Source organism: Podarcis vaucheri (genome assembly GCF_965113315.1).
Source record: "Podarcis vaucheri genome assembly, chromosome: 11".
Taxonomy (NCBI): Eukaryota; Metazoa; Chordata; class Lepidosauria; order Squamata; family Lacertidae; genus Podarcis; species Podarcis vaucheri.
The window spans coordinates 49320504-49338653 of record NC_138749.1 but is presented as its reverse complement, the minus strand read 5'-3'; the positions used below and the strand labels follow the sequence as shown (position 1 = coordinate 49338653).

General features: G+C 44.5%; 1 protein-coding gene across 4 annotated transcripts in view; it reads left to right on the top strand.

The window, feature by feature from the left end:
* The window catches only part of ZNF608 (zinc finger protein 608), a gene marked incomplete at its 3' end in the record, with an annotated part of 124605 nt that extends 107559 nt beyond the window's left edge, over positions 1 to 17046 (top strand). For 3 of the 4 annotated variants that reach the window (XM_082191535.1, XM_082191536.1, XM_082191538.1), the window contains 7 exons: positions 5249 to 5336; positions 6372 to 8799; positions 10576 to 10993; positions 11501 to 11673; positions 13466 to 13619; positions 15788 to 15869; positions 16884 to 17046. In XM_082191535.1, the coding sequence (XP_082047661.1) occupies positions 5249 to 5336; positions 6372 to 8799; positions 10576 to 10993; positions 11501 to 11673; positions 13466 to 13619; positions 15788 to 15869; positions 16884 to 16890 (3350 nt within the window). Of the gene's footprint in view, positions 1 to 5248; positions 5337 to 6371; positions 8800 to 10575; positions 10994 to 11500; positions 11674 to 13465; positions 13620 to 15787; positions 15874 to 16883 lie in introns of those variants that run through there. The other variant, XM_082191537.1, reaches the window with a different exon arrangement.
* Between the last annotated feature and the right edge of the window lie 1104 nt (positions 17047 to 18150).

Genomic DNA, 18150 nt, shown 5'->3' with positions numbered 1-18150 from the left:
TGGACTTTGAGGCTTGTGCTGGGGAATTGTGCATAGTCGGATAATTGATCACCTAGAGATGATATACAATACCTGTAGTGGACTAGTGGTCATAAAAACCCTCACCACTCATACTAGGTAATGTTTTCCACGGACGTTAAACACATATAAGTCACATCCACAACATACATTTAAAGCACATTTAGCTCATTTAAAGCACACAGCTCCCCCTCCCCCCACAGAATCCTGATAACTCTAGTACAGTGGTACCTTGGTTTAAGAACAGTCCGGTTTAAGAACGATTTGGTTTACAAACTCCACAAAACAGGAAATAGAACCTTCCCTCAGTCTAAGAGCAGAATCTGACGGTGGAAGGGCACCGGCGGCGGGAGACCTCATTAGAGAAAGCACGGCTCAGTTTAAGAACGGACTTCCGGAACGGATTAAGTTCGTAAGCCAAGGTACCCACTGTATGTTGAGGTTTCTGGAAATTGTAGCTTTTTGAGGTATAAAGTACTCTTTCCGGGATTCTTTGTGGGAAAGCAATGTTCTTTAAATATATTGTGTGGAGGTGGATATAGTCGTGCATCTATAGCTCCAGTTTGTGTAGTTTCCTCCTCCTCCTTCTTTAAGATGACGTATTGTGGACTATGTACTTAGTGTTTATGTCACATATCGCCTTGTTACATGAAAGCCACATGTCCTATTTTCCACCAGACATATTACATTTCTGGATTGTGTAAACTGGCCTTGAGAATGTTTCCAACATGTAAATACTATATAGAAGCAACTCTGTTTTGAGAGCAGACATGGAGGGGAATCTCTTTCTTTCTCTGTATAATTTTTATTAAATTTTCTGTTTTACAATTTAGAATACTCATTTTACATCCTTAAGATATCAATGACTTCCTGTCCTCTCTTTCCATGGTTCATTTTACATATAATAAATCCCTGCATATTTTGCAAAAACTATACCATTCAGTATTCCATTAATACATCCATCAAAACTTTTTTACACTGTTGAATTTATCTTAATGCCGCCAGCGTTTTCAGCTGTACATAATTTCCTCCCATATAGCCAATAAACGTTTTCCAGTCTTCTTTAAACATATGTTCTTCTTGTTCTCTTATTCTATAAGTTAAGTCTTCGAGTTGTGCATATTCTGTCAACTTAAGTTGCCATTCTTCTTTAGTTGGGACCTTGCTCATTTTCCATTTGGGGGCTAACAAAACATGGGCCACAATAGTAGCATACATAAATAACATTTTCTGACGCCTGGGAATTTCAGTCTGAATTATCCCCAACAGAAAGGATTCTGTTGGGGGCGGGGAGTATTTTTAAACATTTTCGCCCTAATTCATTATGGATCATTTCGCAGTAATCTTTTACCCTTTTACAAGTCTACCACATGTGAAAGAACGTTCACTCCACCTCTTTGCATCTCCAGCACTTACCTAATTCAGACTTATACCTCTTAGCAAGCCTAGGTAAAGGTAAAGGGACCCCTGACCATTAGGTCCAGTTGTGGCCGACTCTGGAGTTGCAGAATCTGGGGTCGCCGTTTACCTTCCCGCTGGAGCGGTACCTATTTATCTACTTGCATTTTGACGTGCTTTCGAACTGCTAGGTAGGCAGGAGCAGGGACCGAGCAATGGGAGCTCACCCCGTTGCGGGGATTTGAACCGCCGGCCTTCTGATCGGCAAGTCCTAGGCTCTGTGGTTTAACCCACAGCGCCACCCGCGTCCCTTCTTAGCAAACCTACTCAGAGTTAAATACCATCTTTCAGTCCCGGGGAATGAAAGATTCCCCTAGCATGCATAAAACCACCCTGAAACATTTCACACTAACTACATGGAGTTACACCCCACAGCTGTGGTTCCTGGCATCAACTGTGCTGCCCATTCTGCTCTTCTGAGCAAAGGCTCCTTGCCAGAGTGCAGTTCTGAGCATTGAGCCTCGACTTACCCAGTTAAGGGCACTAAATAAGCCTGGAGGGACTGCAGAGAGCTGCTGGCATATCACATTTGCAGTAGAGGGCTAGATCGTTCCTTGACCCATCTCCATGTTAGGTGGTGTTCCACATCCACAAAACCGTTCATTAACCATTACGGTCAGCGTAATATCTGTTTCCTTGGTGAAGCTGCACATATTCAGGGTGTAAAATTACCCGGCCTTTGCTAACCGCGTCCAGAAATAGCTGCCATAGATTTGAATAACTCGCTGATTTCAGACTTGGCTTTCGTTTAACCGCCGTTGACCAGGCTGTTCCCTGCTTTGCGCTGTTATAAGAATTTAAGGTCCCAAATATACAAATTAAATGTTCATAGATTTACAAGGCAAACACATACATAAGTTTGTAAACCAAGTGTCTATAATAGCACAGGAGAACAGTCCTGAAACCATTTTGACTCTCCCAAATTGACTTCAAATGTTTCTCTGCAAGGAGGAAGGAAATGGGAAAGCCTCTCCATTTATCTTTTCCTTAGCTGTCTTTAGGGCACCTTTGTGTATGAATAGGGTGAGCCTGTGACCTGGATTCAGGAGTTAAAGTGTTTACCATACAAAAGAATGGCTGGGCTATCCAAGTAAGCAATCACTGGCCATTGTCAGGTGTCCTGGCAGACAGGATTTCCGCTGTAGACCGCCTACTTCTGTGATGTATGTATGATGTTTTTGGGGCTGGTCTTGAGCTACAGGGTGGGCAATTTCCAAAGTCTATATAAGGGCTTGCACACCTTATGTGCAAATGACACTGTGGTTCTGGGTCCCTCCTCCCTCCTGCGTGTGGTGAGTGAGGACCCTGTTGCAACAGTTGAATAAAGATCAGGCCTCCTAGTTGCTTTGCTTCTCAATATTCTCTGATTGGTCTATGTTATTTTCTCCTATCGATAGGGAGCCCACGGGTTTTTGCATACCCCATAAGGGAAAAGGAGCAGGTTTTGTTTACATCAGCTTAATGTCTCCTTGCTCCATTTTGCAAGCGCCCTTATTTTTGGCTTTCTCCTTGTGTGATCTGAAGAGCAGCTTGCATGCTCTCTTCATTTGCTTGTGTATATGGACGCAGAGCAGTTTAGCAGGCAGCAACCTTTCATCATGTTGACAAGCCTAGTTAGAGCAAACAAACCAGAGCATGAGTACAGAAGCAGGAATCAAAGCCGCTCAGCATCCCTGGCTCTCTCTCTCCCTCCCTTTCCTTCCCATCCCCCTCGCCCTGCTGCTCCTTGCAAGGACTCTCGTGTTACATCACTATTTCCCTTTGAATCTCGCCTTTTTGTGGCCTGTGCTGCAGTGCTCAGCCCAGCCAATCAGGCGGCAGCGTTCCCAGTGCGGGCCGGCCAATCCAGAGCCGGCGTTTGCTGGAAATATGAAGCCCTTAGGGGAAGGCAATAACAAAAGCCTTTCACTGCAGACAAATGTTAAGTGTCTGTGCAGACTTTTCCTGTTTTTAATTTTATTACTCCAAGAATGGAGGGCTTGTTGTTTCTTTCATGTTTCCCTTTCAAGCAATTTTAATTATACATTTGTGCTACATCAGAGACTTCGGGAACAAAGTGATTCAGCCTATTGCATCTGAAGCTGAAAAAGCGCTAACCTTCTGGCAATACAAATATATTCCAGTGCTGTAAATATAGATGACATGCTGGAGAATTTTAAGCAGTTGGAAAGGTCTCTGACACCCCACGCGGTGCCCTAGAGAGCAAATGATGAGAAAAACAGACCACTTTTATAGTTTTATCGGGTGCTTTAAAAAAAGGGAGGGTAGGGATGAAATGTGTTTTCCCAGCTGTGAAATTTGCTAAAAGCACAAAAAGAAAAAACCCCTCAAAGCACAGAAACACATTTAATTTTAATTGCTGTTAGTCATACCTTAGCAAAGGATTTTATCTTATGTATCTGGAGTTAGGCTTTTTCTATTTTTTTAAATAGACTGAAGTCAGAATTTGTACACTCTGCCGTCGTTTAACAATAACAAGCTAAAACCATGCAGGGAACCATCTTTCCCCCCCTCCTTGATACGCTGTTGGAAATACTTAAAGGAAATCCCTTCTTCCCTAGTACTTTAGCTAATAGCATTTCAAAATACTTTCCTGCTGTTAAAAGGGCCCTGAGGAAATAAGTTGCAGGTTACATGTTTTCTTTACATTGGTGTAGGAGTCTGGGGAAAGGTTGAATGCAAAATTAGAAATCGCACTGGTGACGTAAAGTGAGCCGACAAGCTGGAAACACAAGGCACAGTTTCATTATTTATTTATTTACTTTATTATTTCACCAGTGGAAAAAAGCCGGAATTGGAGCTAGGAGACACAAAGGTGTATTGTGAGGGGGGTTAAAAAAGCTCATTCAGAGTTGGCAATTGGTGTTAAATATTTAGAAAGAATTTCTTTGCAGCTAAATGGTATCGTTGCTTCAGGCTTTTTTGATCACGGGTTTTAATGCTCTGAAAACAGAAATGACTGTTATGTGTACGTCTGTACCATATCTAATGAATTAATGGTGTCATCCTTCACTATCACAGTTCTTCTAAATCGTCTTTATTTGTGTGATTGGTGCTGGAGAAAAACCCAATCCCTCCCCCTTTTCTGCTTAATGACTGCAGAAGAGGATTTATTAGCCCTCAGATTTTCAGTTTGTGTCTTTTCCCTATAAAAAGAACATATGAAGCTTTAGAAAGGCACAACGCTTAAAAAAACACACCCATATGTTCTTATTTTGGGGGGGTTTAGGCTGTGGTTAAGATGAATGAACGGCGCCCAGTATCAGCTTCTAAATAATACATAGAGCTTGTCTGTATTTAATGCTACATTGTAGTGTGTTATTTCAAATAAATAAAGTCAACGTATTTTTTGAAGACAAAGCAGATTCTTCACCAGCCACCTCCTGCTCCAAGCACTAGCTACTGGCGCTCCATTTATGCAAGCTGAAAGCCAAACAAAAGCAATTATGTGCAATAATAGCAAAATTAAGAGGTGACTGTGGCCTTTTTACAGCAGGACGTAGCAAAAACCATTTCCTCCTCACAGCTGTATCTTGATTATTCTCTTTCTGAGCCTTTTGCACGCACATGCACACACAGAGACACTCCTGTGGGTTTTAATTGGAGGTCACTGAAATAATAAAAAAAAGAGGAATCTTGTAAACCGCAGCCTTTCAAATCAAGTAAGAAATGCTGCTCTCTGCCCACCCCACCCCTTTCCCCATTTTTAAGCAAGGTTCAAAAAGATGTTGTTCTGACTGTGATCATTTTTGTTTCCCTCTCTCGTCCGCAGGTGTCCTAGTAGTAAATGTTACATGGAGGAATAAAACATACGTTGGAACGCTGCTTGATTGCACAAAACACGACTGGGCTCCTCCTAGGTAAGGAGACACGCTGAGTCTGTTTTTTCTCTGCTTTCCCCTCCAATATCTGGCATGAAAACTGGGCAGAGATTAATTAAAAAACAATTCCGTGTAACTGAAACCATACACAAGAAACACAAATTCTCTGTTAGGCAGCAGAATGTAGGTATTGAGGGGAAACTTATTCTGGCATCGAATCAAGGATAATACTAAAGGACTTCCTCTTGCACCTTAAGAACTGTAGGACAGGACCTGGTGTAGGTACCCTACCTTCTGGGATGTCTTGGGTGGCAACCAGCAAGAGGGCCTTCTCCAATGCCTTGCTTGCTGTTCAGAGAGTTACAGTGGTACCTCTGGTTACATACTTAATTCGTTCCAGAGGTGTGTTCTTAACCTGAAACTGTTCCTATCCTGAAGCACCACTTTAGCTAATGGGTTCTCCTGCTGCCGCCACGCCGCTGGAGCACGATTTCTGTTCTCATCCTGAAGCAAAATTCTTAACCCGAGGTACTATTTCTGGGTTAGCAGAGTCTGTAACCTGAAGTGTATGTAACCTGAAGCGTATGTAACCTGAAGGGTATGTAACCCGAGGTACCACTGTATATGGTTAGGAGGGATTGCAAGGGTCATCTAGGACAACCCCCTGCAATGCACACGCCCCTTAGGACCCCTAACTTTTATTAGGGCTGACTTTTTATGCTCCATTACATTGTTCTGACTGGTTATTTGTTTCTTGATTTCATTATGCTTTTTGCATTTTAGTCTTGTTTTATTGTCAATGGGGCTTTCTCTTTTTCTGGCCAAGAAGCAGAGTATAAATGTACATAATTAAAATCACCCCCCAGACGTGCGCAGCTTGTTCCTTTACCTTTCTTTTAAAGACAATCTCGTTAAGATTTCTTTTCTTTCTAAGGACTACTAAGGGTGGGGTTTTTTGGCCTGCATGCTGATTTGATAATGCGCTTAGTAGTCCATTGTTTACGATGATCTGAGTCTGTTTTGCCCTTCCCTCTTATGTCCACTCAATTCTGACATCTCGTTTTATTTACGCAGGTTTTGTGAATCGCCAACAAGCGACCTGGAAATGCGAGGAGGCCGGGGACGGGGGAAGCGAGCGCGGTCCGCAGCGGCGGCGACTGCGCCGGGGGCGGATGTTAGCTTCACAGAGTCCAGGGGACTGCAGGGCAAGAACAGAGGTGGTGCCAATGGAAAAGGAAGGAGGGGCAGCCTTAATTCGAGTGGCCGCAGGACACCCCCAAATTGTGCCATAGAGGATGTCAAAGTCAGCCCCTTGTCCACCAATAAAAGGAAAAATAAGCCACCCATGGAGCTGGATTTGAACTCCAGCTCAGAGGACAATAAATCTGGGAAGCGTGTCCGTACCAATTCTAGAAGCACTCCCACCACTCCCCAGGGCAAGCCAGAGACTGCTTTTTTGGACCAAGGCTGCTCTTCTCCGGTTTTGATTGATTGCCCCCATCCCAACTGCAACAAAAAATACAAGCACATAAATGGGTTGAGGTACCACCAAGCTCATGCACACTTGGACCCGGAAAACAAACTGGAATTTGAGCCTGACAGCGAAGACAAAATCTCCGACTGCGAGGAGGCACTCAGCAACGTGGCACTGGAATGCAACGAGCCAAGCACCAGTTTCTCTCATTTTGATCAGCTGAAAGCACCCGCGTCTCCCTGCCCCCTCAGCACCCCCGGGACGCCCAAGGGGAAAAGGGAGCAGGCGAGCAACGGCAAGAATTCTGGCAAAAAGAGGGGCTTGAACAGCGAACTCAACAGCCTGCCAGTCATTTCCAACATGACCGTGACGTTGGAGAACTGCTCGGTGGCAGACGGCAGTTTGGCGGCCGAGATGCCCAAACTGGAGGCTGAAGGGCTAATAGACAAGAAGAATGGGGGAGAGAAAGAAAAAGGCAAGAAAGGCAGCAACTGCAAAGTTGAGAAGAACCTGTCGAAGCTGAAAACTGCCCGGCCCATTGCCCCAGCTCCAGCTCCAACCCCGCCTCAGTTAATAGCTATACCAACGGCAGCCTTTACAACCACCACTACCGGCACGATGCCAGGATTGCCCTCGCTGACGACGACTGTTGTGCAGGCGACACCAAAGAGCCCTCCGCTGAAACCTATTCAACCAAAGCCCACCATCATGGGGGAGCCGAGCACCGTCAACCCGGCCCTCACGTTACTCAAGGACAAGAAGAAGAAAGAGAAGAGGAAGCTGAAGGACAAAGAGAGCAAAGAGAGCCTGAGCCCCAAAATGGAGCTGAAGCTGGGGAAGTTGGAGGACGCCAAGGGGCCCGGGAAAGAGATCGCAGGGCATTTTTTAAAGGAGCATCTCAGCAAGAATGAGGTGCTGGCGAACGGGCTGTCGGAGTCCCAAGAGAGCAGGATGGCAAGCATTAAGGCCGAAGCGGATAAGGTTTACACCTTCACAGACAACGCCCCCAGCCCTTCGATAGGCAGTGCCTCCAGGATGGAATGCAGCACTTTGGTGAACGGACAGTCTTCCATCGCGCCGCTGCATGTGCTGACGCAGAACGGGGCAGAGGGCGCCGCTGCTAAAACCAACAGCCCGGCTTACTCCGATATCTCGGACGCGGCCGACGATGGAGGTTCTGACAGCCGGTCGGAGGGGATGAGGTCCAAGGCCAGCTCCCCTTCGGATATTATTTCTAACAAGGACAGCGTTGTCAAAGGGCATTCCTCCGCCCCGGTGCAGCCGCCCCAAGTGAAAGAGCCCCATTCTCCCTATTACCACGGTTATGATCCATACTATTCTCCAAGTTACATGCACTCCGGGCAGGTCGGGGCCCCTGCGGCTGGGAACGGCAATAACGCACCGGGAATGAAGATCAAAAAGGAGGCGGAGGAAGAGGCTGAGAAGAAAGAGAAGGCTGAGCCGGCTGAGTGCAAGAAAAGCGAAGCCAGTCCCACTAATTTACAACCTCAGCACCAGTCGGTCATAACTCAGAGGCATCCTGCACTTGCCCAGTCACTTTACTACGGCCAGTATGCCTATGGGCTGTACATGGACCAAAAGTCCTTGATGGCTTCGAACCCAGCTTACAGGCAGCAGTACGAGAAATATTACGAGGACCAGAGACTGGCGGAGCAGAAAATGGCCCAAACTGCTGGGAGAGAGTGTGAAAGGAAAAACGAACTCCCCCTAAAAGACCTGGGGAAAGACGATAAGCTGAAAAACATCCCCTCCGCTACTATCTCCAAAGCGCCGCCGACTCCCGAGGCCAGTAAAAATAACTCTAAAATAGGGTCATTGGTCCCTAATAAAACGGAGGAGACAAGCAAATCGCAGCTTCTTCCCAATCATCAGCCACAGATTCAGTCAGATAGCTTCAAAGCGAAGCAAATGGAAAACCACCAGCTTATAAAGGAGGCGGTGGAAATGAAATCTGTTATGGATTCTATGAAACAGACTGGAGTAGATCCCACTACAAGGTTTAAACAGGTGAGCCTTTTTGAAATGCAAACGATGGCAAGCCTAGACCGTTAATAATTGGTGGTGAAAAGGGTTTTGGCATCAGTTTAGGCCGCAGCCCTGTGCATGCTTACCTGGAGGGGGCCATTTGCCATCGTGGGTCTTCCTTCTTGCTTTGCATGTATTTTATGGGGGGCAGGGCGAAAGGACCTCTGTCCCTAGGAGTTGGCTCCTATTGGAGTTGTAGTCCAGAATGTCTGGAAGACACCAGGTTAGCAAAGGTAATGACGAAATACTGTTGGAAGGTAAATGAGCATCCAAATGTATCGTTGCTCCTTAATTGCGTTACAGTATAAGGATGTTTTCTTTTCTCAGCCTTTTCTCTCTCTAAAAAAAGAGAGTTCAGGAGGGTTACCATGAAGCAAGAGCGGTGGCTGTTATGCGAAGAGCAAAAGCTTTAAAGCCTTCTTGGGTGTGCAGAACCAGTCATACAGATCTTTGATTCCCAGCCAGTCGTTCTAAGCCCGGCAAATAAAACCTTGTATTTACTTCAGGGTCGACTCTTTCTATTTTAAACTTTCTTTTCCCAACTGGCAGAAACTGAGACTTACTGTGGAAGCACATTTGTGTAAATGTTGTCTTCCTTCTTTAAAAATAAAAATAAAAGAATGTGTTCACTTATCTTTACGGGTATCCTTGTCTTGGGGACGCGGGTGGCGCTGTGGTCTAAACCACAGAGCCTCTCAGGCTTGCCGATCAGAAGGTCGGCAGTTCGAATCCCCGCGACGGGGTGAGCTCCCGTTGCTCGGTCCCTGTTCCTGCCAACCTAGCAGTTCAAAAGCACGTCAAAGTGCAAGTAGATAAATAGGTACCACTCTGGCGGGAAGGTAAATGGTGTTTCCGTGCGCTGCTCTGCTTTGCCAGAAGCGGCTTAGTCATGCTGGCCACATGACCCAGAAGCTGTCTGTGGACAAACGCCGACTCCCTCGGCCTGTAGAGCGAGATGAGAGCGCAACCCCAGAGTCGTCCGCAACTGGACCAAACGGTCAGGGGTACCTTTACCTTTATCCTTGTCTTATCTAAGGAGCAGTGGCTTGCAGCTCAGTCTCTAACATGGGGTATCTTTGCAAGTATTGCTTGGATCACATTATATTATATTAATGAATGTCTTAAAAATACCAAACTATACAGTTGTATCTGCCAAGTACCATATACAGTGGTACCTTGGTATTCAAACGGCTTGGATCCCAGACAAATCAGCTCCCGAACACCGCAAACCTGGAAGTGAGTGTTCCAGTTCGTGAACGTTTTTCAGAAGCCGAATGTCCAACGCGGCTTCCGCTTGAGTGCAGGAAGCTCCTGCAGCCAATCGGAAGCCGCGCCTTGGTTTTCGGGAATCGAACAGATTAATTTTGAGAACCACTGTAATGCATTTCAAGTGTTACAGCAGTGTTTGATTTATTGTTGAATATATTTCAGTTTTTTTCTATATTTCCCCGTTAGCTTCAAAAATTCTCAAAATGTTTTATCGCTACAGCAGGTAGGACTTTGGTTTCTCAAAAAGTGCTGCCCTGCACTGCGCAACAAACTGCTTTTGTGACTTACGGGGATCTCAAAAGCAGTAAGTGACATGGTTGAGGGTCTGCTGTTCAGGGAAATAAAGGCCTAAAGCAGCTCTCTGGGTTGTGGCCAGTTTCCCATTTTCTCTGTTGCTGTTGCCCCCATTTTGTAGATTAATGTGGCTGTGAAGATTCCTCTTTAACAATATAAATGGTGAACATTTTTTTTCTTCCCTGCCCGTATCAGGACCCAGACACGAGAACATGGCACCATTATGTATATCAGCCAAAATATCTTGATCAGCAGAAAGCGGAGGAGCTGGAACGTGAAAAAAAGTTAAAAGAAGATAGCCCCAGAAAAACACCTAACAAGGAAGCCTCCTTCTCCAGCATTCCTGTCTCATTAAACAGCATTAAAGAGGAGCCTAAGGAGATCAAGCGTCCCGATTCCCAATCACTGGAGGAGAACAAGATCAAAAATGATGACCGAAAGACTCCTGTGAATTGGAAGGAATCCCGGGGCACCCGAGTGGCGGTTTCCTCTCCAATGACGCAGCACCAGTCGTACATACAGTACTTGCACGCTTACCCTTACCCCCAGATGTATGATCCAAATCACCCTGCCTACCGCGCTGTGTCTCCTGTTCTCATGCACAGCTACCCAGGTGTGTACTGAATGCTTCTAGACAGACATTAACTGGGCCATAGCTTTATCTATTTTGACAGTGCCTGTTAGCAGCGAAGGAGAATTAGAAGCTTCACAGATGACATTTGTTTTGCAAAGTTCTAGGAGCGAAATAGATTTAACACAAGCTGTTACTTTTTTATGAACTGTCAACATTCCCAGATAACAGTTTCCACATCCCGTGTCATTCGGCTGCGGCCATTACACTGACAGATAGTTTATTGCCTATAAAAATATCCTAAGCACTTACTGTCAGAATCATTATAGTTCCTATTCCTTTCACTTAAGAGGGACCCATAAATGTTTGAAATGGCTCTAAGCTCAGCCCTCTTTATAACCTCCCGTTCATTAGGCTGAATTAGCTGGGGCGGGGCGGGAGATCAAAGCGCGCGGGTGCAACTTTGGTCATCTGAATAGGATGCATTTGGAGTGGCCCGCCCCCAAATGTAAACAGTAACATGATACGGCATTTATTATTTATCTGCAGGGGCCTATCTGTCGCCGGGATTTCATTATCCTGTTTATGGAAAGATGTCCGGAAGAGAAGAGGTGGAAAAAGTCAATACCAGCCCTACTATCGGTGTAAAATCTACCACTGAATCGAAAGCACTGGATTTGCTTCAGCAACACGCCAACCAGTATCGCAGCAAGTCTCCTGCTGTAAGACATCTCTTGTTATGATTTGTACACCTTGGGGATGGTCAGGATTTGGGGATAAGAGAGGACACACCGTTGGTATACTTCTGAAACAGGACTGGGATTTCAGCAGGGTTCTATATGTACTAATTCCAGCACCTTATTTGTTAAGCCCACCGGGTCTTCCTATATGACCCCCAAAAGCCTGCCCCTTCAGAACCCCTGCTAGAAGCATCACTGAAGCCCATGGTTCCCAGTATGCATGTGCAGTATCATAAAATAAAGTGCATGAGACAATGTCCATGGACGTTGGATGCCTCCTTGACCGGTCAATTATACCGTAGCCATGCAAACGGGAAACCACTTTTTATTTTATTTTATTTAGTTATATACTGCCTAAAGCCAAAATATGCTTCTAAACCACTTCCTGCTATAAATAAAAAAATGACGGATATGGATCATCTGGTTTTCTGCAAAGCGTCTTTATAGCCCAAAATGCACTGATTTGGGTAGAAATTCAGATGTACGGATAGTTGGCTCCAGGGCCCAGTTTGCACATTGTTAAAAGCAAACTATAACAAGCCTGGAGAGCACAGTTGGTTGGAATGTGGTGCCGATAACGCCAAGGTTGCAGGTTCGACCTCCGTATGGGACAGCTGCATATTTCTGCATTGCTGGGGATTGGACTAGAATTCAGGGGTCAGCAAACTTTTTCAGCAGGGGGCCAGTCCACTGTCCCTCAGACCTTGTGGGGGGCTGGACTATATTTTGGAGGGGGGAAATGAACAGATTCCTATGCCCCACAAATAACCCAGAGGTGCATTTTAAATAAAAGGACACATTCTACTCATGTAAAAACATGCTGATTCCCGGACCATCCGCGGGCCAGATTTAGAAGGCGATTGGGCCGGATCCGGCCCCCGGGCCTTAGTTTGCCTACCCATGGACTAGATGGTCCTCAGGGTCTCTTCCAACTCTATAATTCTATGCTGGTATACCCTGCTGAAAAGTCCTTGCTGTGTTCCTCCCTCACCTCTGCTGTTGCTACACCACCAAGAAAAAAAGCCAGAATCTGCCTTGTCACAACAGTCAAACCTGAGGTTAAGAGTAGTTTCCTCCAATAAGCTAAGACAGCTGGTTTGTTCAGAGAGAAACAAATCCCGATTCAGCCAGCACCACACGCCAGAGTGAGGCTTATTACCTATTGGCATGTCAGGAAGGGGGAAGGAGCACAACAATAACTTTATCAGCAACGTGCACCAAAGCACATTCAAATTAAACCATAGTTTGTTTTTTAACTCTGGGGTTGATGTGCAGCCCAGACCCTATATGTTGCATTTTAACAGTAACTTCTTATTTTGCAACTAATAATAAGATAAAGTTAAGGAGGCAGGGAGGTTAATTTTAAATTTTATATTGTTTCTGTATGAACTGGGTAATTATTTTACTTACCCTTCCCAAGGTACAGCACAGACTTTAAGCTAACTAGAACATACACGCGCATACCAGAAGGGATTCTCTTCCAAACTTTTTTTTTTTCAGTTTCCCTATCCAAGCGTAAAACAATTGTGTGTTTTTAAATATGTCAGGCTGCATTGTAATTGCGGAAACAAAAGCCACTTACCCTAACCTTCAATTAAAGCAGTTTTTTAAAAGCCTCCCAGGCCAAGGGAGGCAGCAGCGTGCCTAGCGAGAAATGAAATCTGCTGAAATGTAGATACAGGCTGAGTCAGAGAGAATCCCGCAAACCATCAGAATGTAATCTTCTGCATCCACAAGCGAAGCGCTTATTGTTTGGGTACCTTTTTGTTTCTAGCCTGTAGAGAAATCTACATCTGATCGCGAAAGGGAAGCGGAGAGGGAGCGAGATCGACATTCCCCTTTTAGTCAACGGCATCTTCATACCCATCACCACACTCATGTCGGAATGGGCTACCCACTAATTCCTGGTCAATACGACCCGTTTCAAGGTGAGCTGCGCCTTCCTGTTTGGAATCATTAAAGTGGCTGAACTTGACTGACTTGGATCGCACGTAGCACTGAACCACAGTGTAGTATTATGGCAACAATCCACACTCCAGCCCCTTTCCTACTGTGCACTGCAAGGAGATCAGAAGCTGAAAGTCCCCTTCTCCACCTCCAGTGTAACTGCAAGGAGGAGATTAAGAAGCTTCCATTCTAAAGATTATGTCTGAGCCTTAAAATGTGGTTCATCTACCAGGGTTTTCCAAACTTGGGTCTCCAGCTGATTTTGAACTACAATTCCCATCACCCCTGAACACTGGTCCTGACAGCTAAAGATGATGGGAGTTGTAGTCCCAAAGCTGCTGAAGACCCAAATTTAGGAAGCCCTGATCCAGACTGATTAATGAAAGCAAGCTTCAGTCCCCCGTGGTGTGCAAGTTGGATTGTTTCCATTGACTATAGTTAAATCTGACTACAGTTTGTTCAGGTTTAGATATATGGAGAAGCAGCCACTGGACTAAAATGGAAGAAAAGGTTTCTGAATGCCTCCCCAAAGCTGAACCAAGGGGAGGAGGGGGCAATATGCAACACTAAGACTCTCTGGCACTTGGCCTCATAACAGTAAACCATGGTTTAGCAATACATGCAAGTGCAACATTTTCCCATGCTTTTAATATAAGACATGCCTATGGAGAGGCATGGACGCGGGTAGCGCTGTGGCCTAAACTACAGAGCCTAGGGCTTGCCGATCAGGAGGCTGGCGGTTTGAATCCCCGCAACGGGGTGAACTCCCATTGTTGAGTCCCAACTCTTGCCCACCTAGCAGTTCGAAAGCACATCAACTGCAGGTAGATAAATAGGTACCACTGTGGCGGGAAGGTGCACTGCTCTGGTTTGCCAGAAGCGGCTTAGTCATGCTGGCCACATGACCCGGAAGCTGTCTGCCTGGTAGACAAACACCGGCTCCCTCGGCCTATAGAGCAAGATGAGCGCTGCAACCCCAGAGTCGTCCACGACTGGACCTAATGGTCAGGGGTATCTTTACCTTTACCTTTATGGAGAGGGATATAATCTTGCAAATTAAGTTTCCTTATTTTTTAATTTTTTTGCATGACTATTTGGGGGAAAAAAGTCACTTTCCTTGATGTACAAGGTTACATTATGGGTACTTCAGATTTCAGCATGAACTTACATTAAACTAAGAAGAGACAGCCAAAGGATGTTTTGCTTTGCTTGGGGAGGGGGGCATTTACTGCCAGTTACCTTGTGCAAGCGATATAAAGAGTGTGATACAGAATGAAGATTTTTAATGCACATAGAGATCTCAAAGATTGAACCTAGGAGCTTCTGCAAATACTGTACAGCAAATACTGTACCACTGAAGTATGTTTTTGGAATGCTTGCGCATTAGAAAAGGACATAGCAGTCTTAACATTCTCCCAGCTCCCAAATTAGGACTGTGTTTATTTAGAGAAGTCCTCGACTCCCTGTTAATGGAGCCGCAGATGGGTTCACAGTAAGCTACACAAGCGAGCTTTCCCCCCCCCCCCGCTGCCCCTGTCGTCTAGCAATATTAAAAGGAGATTCTTCCCCTATGCAGAAAAGAGCCACTGTCGTGTTTGCAGCACAAATGGCATTAATTCATTATGTTCACTTGGCGCCTTCGCAGTTCCTTTCTTTCTTGGAAGTCCTGACTGTTTCAAAATGCAATTCAATGGCTCCGTACGCCTTATGGGATACATTATGTGCATTCAAAAGGAAAAACGTTAAAATGATAGCTATTATGAAAGTATTATGTTCTGAGTAGCTACCACGCCGTCGCCGCAACTCACTGTGACTTTTGATTCTTGTTGTTTCCCGGTGCCTATTATTTCTACTGAGCTTCCTATTCAGGAATTCATACAAGCCATTTAGCACCATGCAGTGCAGCACTTGGAAAAGAATACAATAAGGTGGAATGCCTTCTTCCCCTTACAAAATGCCTATTAGGTGGAATCGGAAGAAGGCATGCTGGCTAAAGGAGGCAGGCAGGTTTCCCTCCTTCTGCCTGCCTGCAATTATTATGTATGCTTTCTGCACAGAGTACGGCGGGGCTGTTGTGATTTCATGTCTTGTTAAAACCAGTGGAGGAGATCCATCCATTGAGATACACTGTTTTCACCTTTTCCTCCAGGGCTGACCTCTGCTGCCCTTGTCGCCACTCAGCAGGTCGCGGCTCAGGCTTCTGCATCTGGTATGTTTCCTGCACAACGGAGGTAAATATCCTGTAAACCTCGAAATTATACTCGTAACAGGCATCTTAAATAGGGAGGAGGGGAAGCGAACCACAGTCTTTTGAGGGTGGAGGTCTACATAGACTTCTGAATGGGCAGGTGCTTTCTTTGGTTAATAGCAGCGTTACTCTACTCACGATAACGTTTTACGTGGAGCTGATTCCGTCGCGTAGATAAATGATCGCTGAACCAGACTATGTTCCCTTTAAATATGTGTACATACCGCATTGGCCCGAATACAAGCCGCACTTTCCCCCCCCCCCCCAAATTCCGACCGTGGAAAGTTAAAAGTGCGGCTTAAATCCGCGACCTTACACAAATGGGCTTTTACGGTATCGCTGCTGGAACAGACATACGGCAAAACGGAACAAAAAAAAAAGTTCTATTGCCGATTTGGAATTGTAGCAATTGAATAGCGATTTGCGATTGTACAGTAACTTTTGCGGGCTTGCAAGATCAAAGGCTTAAATTGGCTCAGATATACAATTCTACCAACCACAGCAATTTTCAGTCTGTAACCCAATTTTAAGGGATCAGCTTATATTCAGACCAATATGGTATATTGCCCATCATGTCAAAGCAAGTCATTTAGAATTTGCAGACTATTTTTTTGTGTGTGTGCGTGCGCGTGCGCGTGCACCCTCTTTAAACCAAATGTGCATCTCTTTCTGATGTCTTCTGATATTTGTGTGTTATGTGTTAGTAGAAAACTAGGAGCAGCACTTTCTCATAGCACATAGCATGTGACGTGCATTTCTTTGTAAATTATTTATCTGCTTTTAAATAGGATTACTTTTCAACCTTTCAAAGGAAATGGAAACCTTATATATAATTAAATGCAAGTTAATTCGGTGCAGCTTTTAATGACCCAGACTTTCCAGTGCTGCTATAGCATAATTCGCGACCCTCCCCTGCTCTCGTTTACTGAGGTTGTTGGCATAAATTAATGAGACTGCATTGTTCTGAAATAATCCCTGCCTTTCTTTTCTTTTTCAGAGAATGATAATTTTGGAAATGTGCATCGTCATGTGACTGGATCACATGAAGAAGAAAAAGCGCTTTATTACAGACATCAGTTCCATGGTGTTAATTTGAAATGCCTTAATGGCAGGCAAAAACCAGTCATTTCATTTTTGTAAATTGCAGATTTTTATCACAGAGTAACAAATGTTGCTGTATTTAGACTTCTGTTTTTTATATATATATGCTTATATAAATATAAATATATATATAAATATATATATATATATAAATATATTCTTTACTTTTTGTATCGGTAATCAGGCTCACACAGAGAGCCTGCTGCTAAGTTGTAAACCACAAAGTAAATGAAAAGAAGTGTGTTGTCTTGTTTGGAAAACGTTAACCACAAAAAGGTTGTTTGTTTCTTCTTTTCCTTCCTTTGGCTTTTTTAATTGTAAATAACTAACGTTGCGTATCTGTGTGCCTGAACCTTGCATACCCTTCTACTATTGCCCACAACCCTCAATCGAGGTTAACTGTGACGACGACACTTTGGTACAATTTAGATGTCTATTTGGTATCTCCTATTAAGATGCATCAGTGTAAAATGTTACTGTATTAACTGTCTCATTGTAATTGTGTATTGTGAAGAATATACATTCGGAAGGCATGGGGTTGCCAGTACCACAAAAACTGTGTTGTACATAATGTACAGGATTTTAAATGGGGAAATAATGAGCACCTGTGAATAATGAAATGTCCTTTTTATAATCTTGAATGGCAAATAACCCAATAGCCTGCATACCAGAAGACGTCTGTGATTGTTCTATTACTTGAATAGTCCTGCAGTCTTTTTTTTAATGTTTACAATTATCCCGTTTTAGAAGAGAGACTTTAATGCCATTGCCTGGTTACTTGTTTTATGCTGTAATCTAGTTTATTTTATGTAAAATGTATATTGAATGCTTTCATTTTTATACCTGCCTTAAATAATTTGGCAATCAGAATTAAAAAAAATAATGCTGTTTTTGTACTTTCTGGTGTCGCACTGTTGATTTACAGATCCTTGGGCTTAAGGCAGGGGGGGGCAGTCCACTGTCCCTCAGACCTTGTGGTGGGCTGGACTATATTTGTGGGGGGGAAGGGGAATGATCAAATTCCTATGCCCCACAAATAACCCAGAGATGCATTTTAACTAAAAGGACACATTCTACTCATATATAAACACGCTGATTCCCAAACTGTCTGTGGGCCGGATTGAGAAGGTGATTGGGCCAGTTCCGGCCCCCAGGCCTTAGTT